General features: G+C 44.6%; 1 protein-coding gene across 1 annotated transcript in view; it reads left to right on the top strand.

Moving 5' to 3' along the window:
• LOC131216193 (LIM homeobox transcription factor 1-alpha-like) overlaps positions 1-10,088 on the top strand; it is a 106,758-nt gene extending 96,670 nt beyond the window's left edge. Inside the window, exon 5 of the mRNA XM_058210612.1 lies at positions 9,563-10,088. Within this exon, the coding sequence (XP_058066595.1) occupies positions 9,563-9,964 (402 nt within the window). The 3' untranslated portion in view covers positions 9,965-10,088. The remainder of the gene's footprint in view (positions 1-9,562) is intronic.
• Positions 10,089-11,661: the final 1,573 nt, after the last annotated feature.

An 11,661-nucleotide genomic window follows, 5' to 3' on the forward strand; every position in this document is an offset into this window, starting at 1 on the left:
GATCAGATTTTCAATCAAAGATCCATTCCCCGAAAACCCCTACCGATGTATCAACGCTACCACCCATACGGGTTCGCCCCAAACGACACCTTCAAGACTTCGGTGGCCTGCCGCCCAGGCTCAGCCACATTAACAACCATTCGCGGTCCCTGGCTCGCATGCCCGGCGCCCCGCTGGCCTGGTTTGGCAGCATTTTAGAACCTCGAACCTAATTTAAACTTTCCCACCTAAAAACTTGTAAATGAATTCCATCACTTTCTTGGCACGGGGCAAGATTTCCTTGACTTTCCTTTTTCCGTGGCTCACTTTCTTTCGCTACAATGCACTATGGCGTCCCCACCCGGCTCAGTAATGTTACCCTCGGGCGGACGGTCGGAAGCACCCTCCGAGCGTCGACCGTACTATGACCTTCCAGCTTGGTGGGTTTGGTGGGGCCCGCCTTCCCGCGATATGCTTCGCTTGAACCGGGTGCGGGTGTGCCATTTTGATTAGGGCAATCACTATTCGCCCCTCGAAATCGAGTTAAACGATGTAAGCCACTCCAAAGAAACGGTTAACTGACGACGGTTCACACAACGACGCGGTGGTGCTCATAGGTTAAAGTGAAGTTCGTGAAAACATCACTCGTTTTATTACGTGTGATCTCTTAAGTTTCGTAAAAATGTTGAAACTTTCAATCTACTATCTATTACGTTTCAAAATAAACATGTGAAAGGTTGAAAAGTTATCTTCATTTATCCTATTTCAAGAAAAACATATCAATGTTAGAGAAAAGCTATGAAATAATTCACTAAAAACACGAAGTAATAAGAAAACGAAAGACACTAAAGCACTTACATTGTCAACTTTGAAGCACGAAATCATGGCGCACGTAAAAGAATGGGAACAAAGTGGTAAAATGAGGGTAAAACAAAACACGTCAACGACACAAAACGGGCAAATTCATCCACATCGGTGGGTTGAATTGGGAGCCACAGACAAAGCGAACAGAAAGAGCGAGAGGGCGAAAGAAGGCGAAATAAATTGACTGCCGATCGTTCGGACGATGGCGCATCAGATTATTTGTTATTGATTATTACTCCCAAGGATTGTAAACATATGAAGCGTAAAATTAAATCAGTTTATCTCTAAAATAATATATACCTAATAAAAGGAAAAATTCGTCAGCCGGAACGCCACCGTCCGTCAGGGCCAGTGGCGGCGGTCCGTGGGGCCTCTTCGGAGCGACATTAGAATCCTTCCTTCTTCCTGTTCGCACGCACACCCTCGGCCAACCCACGTCCCACGGACAATGGCCATCACCGGAACCACCGGATGGTGGCGCGCGCGGTTCCATTGAATTTCCATCGGTCGGGGCTCGGAAGGACTTTCCAAAGAATGTGTAGGAAAATTGAAAAAAAGAAACTTCTACTTCGGGCCGGCTGGCAAGCAGGATGATGATGATGCTGAGGTCTGGGGCGCACGACGACGATGATGATGATGAAAGAAAGGAAGAAAGCGAGACAAAAAGCATCATGTTTCCGATGTTTTTTTTCTGGTTTGGCCTTCGATCTTTTTTGCCTTCTCGATTCGACGATTTGATTGAGAAAGTTTTTAGCGCGAGCGCGCATGTGTGCGTATTGGCCCTATATATATGTGTGGGCAAGTGCCCAAAGTCCTGCCGTTTGGGATTGATATTAAGTCAGAGTGGAGAATGTGTCAGAAGCAGAGCTATGCCGTCATTTAGCTTGCAGGCACACAAGCAAACTAAATAATAATGCTTTGTGATAAATATTTACGACAACGAGAATACAAAACAAGAAAACAAACGAAACTAGTCGCAGTGAAAGGTAATAATACTTAGAGCAAGCTAATGACATAACCCTGTTCGGGACGACCAGGCCAATGATACCGATTAAAAGTGGTTAAAAAAATATGATCCTTTGACAATAATTTGATTATATTAATTTCTATTTAATTTTATTTCGTCACTTTTATTAAAAATTACGTCATTTGATTTCATTTATAAAGTTCATAACTGACTTACATGTTATTTTAGTTTAACACAGTGAAATTAGCACCTATTTAGTAAAGTAAAATTGTCTAGCTCCTAAGCACTTTGTTGCTATTTTCAATCGTTATTGTATTATTCTATTGATCTCCAGCAGTGAGAGTTTTGACTGTAACATAGTTCTTTTACATTACGTTAACATTACTAGAATAATTTCATCTAGATTCTAGAGCAAAAACGGCACAATTTTCCCATTTAGATATACTTACCGTGATGTAAATCCGCATTCGCATTTCTACACAAGTCAAATCTAATTTTTAAGCACTAAAATGCTCCCACGAAGTTCCCGAAGGCTGCCAGCCAGCGTCGTACCTCCGCCATTCGGCAATGGTGGGCCATCCCAGCGAGTGGCAGCCAAACGTCACCAGCTGGAAATGATTTACTACACTTTCCGTCGGTCGGTCGACCATTTCGGTTACGGGCGACAGTAAAGCGGCGGAAAAAAGAAACCACCGCGAAATGAAAACCGGGGAAAAATTATTTGACCCAAAAAATTTAATTACAAACCTCCAGTGACGGGGCCGTTCCGGCATTGTTTTTGCGTTGCGGTGCTGGTGGTGACCGTCACGTCAGGGTCACGTGGAGTCAACTCCTTTTTGCTGACTATTTACTTAAAACTCACCGGATTGCGGCCCGCGCATAAGAACGCTCGTTAGCCAAGAAGGAATCTGTCTCGCTCTGTCTTGCTTTCTGTTTGCAAAAACGCGAGAAGTCTTAGAAAAAAAACTCACGACGACGTAAAAAAAGAGAATAAATTGTGGAACTCCATCGCGGGTGGGCCAAAAATGACCAACACCCAGCCTAGTGCGGGCGCTGCGACGCAATGCAATTCACTTAAGTGACCTCCGCCGACCCGCCAATATCATAAAACACAAACCCGAAAACCGGAAACCGGCCGCCGTTGCGTTCTCGCACATTATTAATCATGCTGTCAAACTTAATTTCGCCTAATGGCTAAGGGCGCCATTAAAGTATCATATTATTTAAGAAAGTGCTCGACGCCCTGCAGCGCTGGTTAATGTAACTCCCCGACGCCGCAATACACTAACCAGACAACTCTCTCCGGGAGCGGTTCGTCCCGTGAATCCACTCGCAAATATTCGCGCCAAACTCGACATCGACACACGCCGCCATGTTGCGGGGCGATGGCTTTCTCCGCCTTTTCTTTTGCTTTTGCCGTTTAAAAGTGAAACCCGGCTCGAAGGGATGGCAATTTGGGGAATTCATCTTAAATAAATAAAGCACCCAAGCAACGCACCCACAGCCGTAGAAGACGATGTTTAATGGGCGATGGGCTGCTAATAATGTTCAGTTTCATGCATTCTAAACACACTCTCCACACTGCCGCATGCTAGTGTTTAACGGTGCAATGGAGTCACTTGAGCCAATCAGTGAATGTCCTTGACAATGGAAAACTAACTCCTTGCTGGGATGTAGCTATATTTTTTAAGTATAACGCAACAAAACCGGAGTTTCGTTTTCTACTAAAAAGTACTAAAAAATCATGTTATTTAATTTACTTGTTGTAGCTGTTGCGTTAGATTTCAAACTCAATGTTAAATGACAGTGTAGGTATTAAATTTCAAACTTTAAACAAAACTAAGTGTCAAAGCTTACAGAAGAACGTTTTTGTTTAACAGATTTGGTGACACGCCAGAAAACGCGATACATATTTAACTTAACCAAAACAATAAAACTGAACTTAACACTTAATTATAAACTTTCTACTTGATTAAAACTATAAAATATGACTTTTTTTCAAAGAAATCAAATGTTTATTACATTAAAATGAAAAATTCTATTTTATTCAAAGTATGTGCCATCGCTAGCCATACATTTTTCCTATGTCTCCACTAAACCATGGACTCCCAGACGAAAATTTTTTCGACTTTTTAAGTGAACTAATTAGTCATCCAATTTCAACTTCCTCGTAGAAAACGAAGCGCTGCTCAGCCAAAACGTGTACCATCATATTCGGAAAGAGTCTAGTGATGTTCGGAAAAAGTTTGGCGACAACAGCAGTGGGGATAGCAACTCCCATCCAAGTGATTTGATCGTATTCTGAACCAGTTTTGCTTTGTGTGTTGGGGGACGTCATGGGGACGCCAGGTGCAGTGGTCATTGAGCCGCACCTGGCGCCTCCATGACTGACTAGTAGACACGGCCGTTTTTTGATTGCTTGGTGCTTGCTTGGTTCAAATGGATCATTTGTTGTCGGTAGTGATCTAAATTAACGGTTTCATCAGGTTCTATGAGCTTGGGATACACCACACCTTTCTGTTCCATCAGAAAGTTCTTTCTTCACAGTCCTCCGACGTTTTGCTTGTTAAGTCAAAAATACCATTTTTAAATTTTTCGATCCACTCAAAGCACTGCGATCTTCGAAAAACAAGCTCTGACTGTTGATGTTGAAGCTGTTGATTAAGGATTTTCTGAACTTGAAGTTTGAAAACTTATATAGTACACACTTAAAAAAATTGAATATTCTTTATCAGATGTCATCAACAAAGTGAGTGAGATGTTTTTAATTTTTATCTATGTGTCGGTTGATTTGTTTAGCCAAGGACCCCATATGAAGTGGAAGACCAAAGAGAAGCTGGGGCTAGAAAAGTGTTTTCACCTAAATGCAATTATCCGAAATAACAGGAGAACGTAATGGTCCTGTTATCGGAATCGCACAACAATATTTCATCGTTGGACCAAAAATCGCACTAACACGTAGCGCTATTGGAGCCCCTAAATGTAGGCAATACACACATGTTTTAGAACATACAATGTGCATCCTTGCACATTGCACATTGCAAGTCGTGGCCCGTACGCTGCCGCCAACAATCTTCCACACAGTCACAGTCCAAAAGTGTCAAAAATTGACAGAAGCACTACAAGCCTGCAGGACCACCGATGGTACTAAAGATCGACCATTCCCCTCCGACGGCTCCATTTCATCGCACAAAGTGTGGCCCGTCCTGGGGGGGCGTCCTGCAGAGAAGATCCCTGCGGTAACGATGAAACGATCGCTTTCCGCTTTGGGGGTGTCCGGCGGTGGGTGGGTTATGTCCTGACCGGCGAAAAACAAACGTAAAAATAATTTAATTACAAAAATGTATTTAATACGCGCGGAAGCGGAACGAAAAAAAAGGCCCAAAGTGGAATGGAAACGCACAGCTCGCCCACCCAGCCACCCACCAGAAGTGATTAAAAAAAGACACGATGGACACACACACATACACACAACACATCTATCGGCCGCCAGAGGGAGCTGCTGTGATGAAGAATTGGAAAATATTTTTAATGAATTTAATTAAAATTTTGTAATAGAACGGCCACAGGAACCGGCCAACGGTGCGAGTGGGGAGGATTCCTGAGAGGGCGGAAGCTACCTGTCCAGTTCCCGTGACTCCCGCCTATCGCTACCTCGCCGCCCCCCTTGGACCGTGAAATGGATTGGAAGCCCTTCACGAGATTCGATGAGCCTTAGCGTCCTTCTCTCGCTCTCTCTCACTCTCGCCGTCGGTGTCCTATTCTCGTTGACACACCATTAGCACCCGCTCACCCGGGGACGGCTCTTCAGCGCCCCTTCGGCCCACCCACGGTTGGACAGGGCCGCACGAAATCGGCGGCATTTTTTGTTATTAATTAAAACGAATAAATCAGTCGCCCGGCCGCCCGCGACTAGCGGCGCTTCGGGGCTCTCCGCTCGTGCCCGCCTCCCCCCACGGGAGATGGACAGCCCAGTCCAGTGGAGTGGGTGGCACCGGGCGGTGCTGGAAATTCCACCCTCCGCAAATGTTTTCTTTCTCCTCTCTGCTGCCCTTTATCGGGCGTTTCGTTGTCCACTTGGGTTGGGCGTTGGGTTGGGGCAAAAGTTTGTCGAGAAAACCCCTTTACTGGGGTGGGCTCCATCGGTAAGGACGCATCCCCCCTTCCGTCCTTTCAGGCACCTGGACGTACCCCGCAGAAGGCGGAAAGGATTCGTTCATTTTTGGCATTTAATTTGGACCATCCTCCCCGTGCTGGTCGTCTTTCGCGCGCGGCTGCCGTTCTCATTAACCAATTCCTTTTGATCGCGAAGATTTAATTGATCTCTGTGCGTGTGATCTTTGATTGCGTTTCGTGTTTCGCGCGGGTGAAGAGTGACAGAGTGGCACGGACACGCGACAACGAACTTGTAGCGGGCCGTCGGGTTTTAGTACTCGGAACTAATTTCGGGACACCCAAATGGGGCAAATCACAAATCACAGTTCAATTCCAGATTCGCGCGTAACATGCGCCTCGAGCGGACTAGAAGCATTAGAGAGCCCCGGAAAGCACTAGAAGTGCGGTCGCCCCGACAGGCGCTGTTAACGTAAATTAAATTACAAATTCTTGGGCAAAGGGACAACAGGTAAGGAGAGGGCCAAAAAAGGGCCGAATGCTTTAGAACAAGAGGGAATCGCACCTTCACTCTGGACTTGGGCTGGTCTAAAAGTTGCAAATGTTTGAAAAAAAATCGTAAGGTCATTTTATATCATTATTTGACGTCTTAAACATGAGCTTTGGAATCATAGCTGAGAGCAATCCCGCATTGGTCATTGATCATTCAGCATAGGTCTGTTAATAAATACATTTTGTTTGAAATAACCATAAAGTCAATGCTAACTGACTTGAAATTACAAAAACGAGTGATTCGTTAAAAGTAAAAAGTTATGAATATAATAGACATGAAACTTTTTGAAAACAATAATCAATATAAACACAGACATTGTCAAATGATATTGGCCCCAAAAATTTATAGTTGTTGTTAGAGTTTGGAAAAACTATCCATAAAAGCTGTATGGAGAATCGATAAACAAGTTTGTTTAAGACGATGGACATCGTAGCCGTATCAGGAGAAAGCCTAACCCCGAGTGATGCAGAAACATTCGAGAACGAATGCTGCTCCTTGGCATCCAGCGGGATACAGAAAAGTGATTTCTTGAAAGTGAACAAGTCTTGTAGTTTTTTCTTTTATTATTGTCGTTAAATAGAACTCGCCCGCTATCGGGAAATCTACATGTTCCAAACAGAGTGGAAAAAATGGGCATCTGGCGTGCCTTCTAAACATCTTGAACATTTATTGGACACATCAGCTATTGTTGCATATATTGGTATATGGATTAAAAATGGATTAATATGAAATTGGTTCGTTTCTTATTGGTTCGTGAAATTCTTATTGATTCGTTCTGCTATGATGTATTTTTTCAAGTTTCTTTACAGAAGCCTACATTAATTATTGTCAGAGGTCTACTACTATGTTGTTCCTGTTTAGTTGTACAGTAATGGATTGTCATTGTCAATCCAAGTTACTATTGTCTTTTAAATTGTATCTCTTAGAACTTGGACTATCTGTCTGTTAAATGCGTGGGCATTGAACTGTTTCGCAGTTTTATGTACATCGCTGACCACCATAAGAATCTTTATGAGCAGCCCATTAGACATTTTATGGAAAAGGCCCCGTTGTTCCCAATTAATTTCGTCCAGTTTATGCGATTTGCATAAGAAAGTGCACAATCACAATCGCATTGCGCAGGCCAACAACACGCTGCATTGGGTACACAACTGCGAAATCCCTACGCCCCGGAGCGGAGAAGCAACCATCAAACACAAGAAGCAGCCAGCCCAGTGGTTGCCCAAAACAAGGACAACGAATGGTGGCCCCGGCATTAACGGTCCCACGCGGTTGGGTTTTCCGCGGTCGAAAAGCCGAAAGAGAAACACAGGGTGCCGCGTGGGCGCATCCGGTCCATCCTGACTGGCCAGGGCCGGTCAACGGACACACGGACAAAAGAAAATTAATTATAAAAAGGATAATAACTTTCCTTCCGCATCTTTAATCTTTTGCAGATAATTAAAAAATTATAATTAGAATACACTCCGAGAGTGCGGCCGCGCACCACCGTCACGGCCACCATTGCACCGCACCGGACTTAGGGGGTGGGGGTGGGGTCCTGCGGGAAGGTGCAATAGGCCCACGACGACGATGATGGACGCTGCTCCCGTTGACGATGGCCCGTTAGAATGGCCTAGATTTGGAGTGAGGGAGAGAAAAACGCTTGATCTTAAGAATAAGAGGAAATAAATGCTCTCTATTCGGTACTGTTTACCTACAAAATGGAGCACAAAATTAAAGAAACACATCGTCCGTTGTTACGAAACCTAGCCAAGTATCTATTTTGCCGGCAAAGTCCAGGGAAGAGTAAAAAGCAAAATGAAACAAACAAAAATCCTTTCCTTTAAAATATAATTGGCTTCTTTTATTCACTTATATTTCGCATTCATTCAACTACAATTGAATAGTTTTATTACTGTATCGATTAAATTAATTTCAATGAACATTTTTACATTTGATTTTAAGATTTTGCGATTTTCTTCATGTTTTAACCAACCCGAAACTATTCGTTCATATTATTTACTAGAACCATTGCCATTTCGTTTCGTTTTTTTCGTTTATTTCTCTGTTTAACAGTTCTCTTTCATTATTTTCAACTTTTTTACTACTCTTGAGGAGTATTTTCCAGCATCTAACAAACGGAAACAAATTACTTTTGCTCAGTTTTATTATTTTAAGGTAAATCTCGTGGATTTCCACGGTGCTGTAAGACTCTCTGCTTCCTATTGATTATCTTCTATTCGTTTTATTGTTGGCCTTAGTTTGTTCAACTTTTTATAGCCTTGTGTTTTGTTGCAATTTAATAATCTCACCTTTCGACATTATTTTCTCCTTTTCTTTCTACTTTTAACGTGTCTCCACCAAACTCCACACTCTTCACCATTCTTCTACTCCCTTTGAACTCAAAACCAAACTGATTTGGAAACAATTTCTAAAATCAGGCCCAATGCGGTACCCGGTGCGTATCCTCCGTCGTGGTCCACGCTGGCGTACCACTACTACCGTTACTAATACACTTCCGCCCAAAAACGCGAACCTCAGCCCAGCAGCTGACAGACAGACTGCAACCCGTGGCTTGATGGCGCACACAGCGGAGTTGCACGAAATAAAATAAAAACCCGTGGAAAGCCATCCTCGCCGCTCCCACTCACTTCCGGCCGTCACCCACGCTAACCTCCCTCGGGCCCCACGCTCGGACACTGTGTTCCACACAATGTTTAATTAGCTAAAGTTAATTAATTTTTTTACGTGTTTTTCCGCGAGAAAGATATTTAACTTTCCTCCCTTCGGCGAGCGAGCGACACCGAGACAAGGAGAGTGAGCGAGTGAGAAGGAAGGTCGACTCTTCCCAGGGTTTCCAACGCGCTCGAGGACACACTTGAGCTGCAGGGATTTTTTGTTTTCCTTCTCGTTTTTTTTTTTGGTTCTCTCTCTTCGTTTGTCATGGCACGCTGGATACCTTCTTATTCTTTGCGCTGGCCCCCAAACACTCTCTCTGCTCGTGCCCGCGGGAGAAGGACATTTTTCACAATTAATTAATCTCGTTCCGACGTTCCGTTTCTTGTCTCTTTCTGTTTCCTCTCTTACTCTCGTTTCTCTGGCAGCCCGCCGGAGAAAATCTCATCCCCGGTGCTGGTATCGGCGGTGGACGTATGCCACCAGCCGGCGCTAATAGACCTCCATACGTAACGGACAAGCTCGCTCTACCGAACCCCCAGCAGTCGCAGCAACAACCTCAGCTCCCCTCGATGGGCCCGGTGCCGGTGGCGTCCTCGTCCTCGTCGTCGTCGTCATCGCCCTCGACATCGCTGTCCTCGACGATGGCTCCGAGCAATGCGCTGCTGACCTCCCCGACACAGCACCTGCAGCAGCAGAACGCAGCAGCCCAGCAGCAGCAGCAGCAACACCATCCCAGCAATCTGGGCCCGCACCGGGACGACGGCTCCAGTGGCTACGGGAGCCCCGACTCGGAGACGTTCGAAACACCGAACGGCACCAACCAATGACGGCCGATGCCCTGATTGCCCAAGGTGCGCTAAGGGAGCCCCCGCGGGCGGCCAACACGGCCACTACTTCCCGGCGATCCCCGGCTACGACTACGGCCCCGACAAGCTCGTCACCTGCTATACGATCCTTGTATACATAGTCTAGTTTAATGAAAAGCTAAAGGGTGCTCGGAAACTGAGTAGGGTCCCAACCGATCTTCGTTCGACACCTATTGCCGCGCCTGCCAAACAGTTGATCATGATAACCATCAATCAAGCGACGGGACTAACGGGGGGTCGTTCAATAAAGCTTGGCCGGGTCTTCATATGGGAAAACTCTGGATCGGATCCTTACAAAGATCTCCTAAAAACGAGTCTCTTGGGTGGCTTGTTTATCGCCTTCCTTTCTAGGTGACACAGCCTACTTCGCTTCCATAGGTACATGCCGGCAGTTTTCTCGTTCTTTTGTGATTTTCCTCATTATCTATAGCTGATTATCAGGCCAATTCCTGCCAAAGGAAAAGAAAGGAGCCTACTATCTTAAAATTATGTGAAAAGTTAGTTGCCATCATTTTCGGTACATCATAGTTCTGCTTTCTGCCTCATTGAACGAGCTAATTCCTTCACGCAAATAAATATTTCTTTTCGATCGATCCATGGGATTATTATGCCGGTATTTTACGGTCCATTGTGTGCACGAAATGAAGTGTAGGGCGCCATTTTTGTTAGTGATGGAAAATTGCTTCTGGTTGTCGTTCAAACCCCGGTATTTGCGTTGGGGCAAGTTGATAGGATCAGTTTACGAGCATATGAATCTCCAAAATGAGGCATAACAATGATAAAATGTTGCTCTTTTAACTTTTAACATCGAACCTTTGGCAGCCACAGTATGAGGCTTTGGTTGAATGTGTTTTAGGTTTTTATCCATTTTATTCGCACCTTTTTTGTTTAACTTGAATGCAATGCCTCACGTGGTTCAAACATGATTAGAGTTTCGACGAACTGTTGGCTTTAGTTGAGCATTTTTACCACTCGGTGGCGTCCCTTATCTTCCTTCTGAGAACACTACTTTAATCTATGTGCATATTTATCGTCTGGTTACTTTTCCATCTATATTTATCTTGCGACCACTTCCTATTTACTTCCGAGCCGGTGCTAATTCTTAGTCTTAGTGAAAGTTTAAGTTGAACAGAGGAAAACAAAACAGTTTCGTTTCATGTTTACATCACATTGTAAGGAACTTATTGAACGGCCGGTGCCAAGGGAAATGAACTAAAGTAATGTCCACTGCGCATTGTGAGTGAAAAGCGGCCAACAAAAACGATGGTGTAGGTAAATCGCTAGAAAAGAAACAATCCCAAAAACAATCCAACACCTGGACCTGGTGCCGGGAAATTCGATTGACGCGTTACACTAGTCATACTTCCGTTTTGAGTCCTGTCCCGGTAGGTTCCAGAGACACCAACTCGCCAACAAAAAGTTTCGGCACAAGTTTCATACTTTTCCGCACACCCGTGCTACGTCTTGTAAATAGTGAAAGCTACATCCAGCGGCCGCGTTTGCGAAGTTGCCGCAGAATGATCTGTGTTTCGTTGAACGATTAACGATTTTTTTTCGCCACTATATTTGTTTTTCTAAGTTAGTGTTTGCGACGCAATGCAATCAATCCGGTTCCGGCTCGCTTTGCGTGGATCATCAGCACGTGCATAGTGCAGCGA

Source organism: Anopheles bellator, chromosome 1, assembly GCF_943735745.2.
Source record: "Anopheles bellator chromosome 1, idAnoBellAS_SP24_06.2, whole genome shotgun sequence".
NCBI lineage: Eukaryota > Metazoa > Arthropoda > Insecta > Diptera > Culicidae > Anopheles > Anopheles bellator.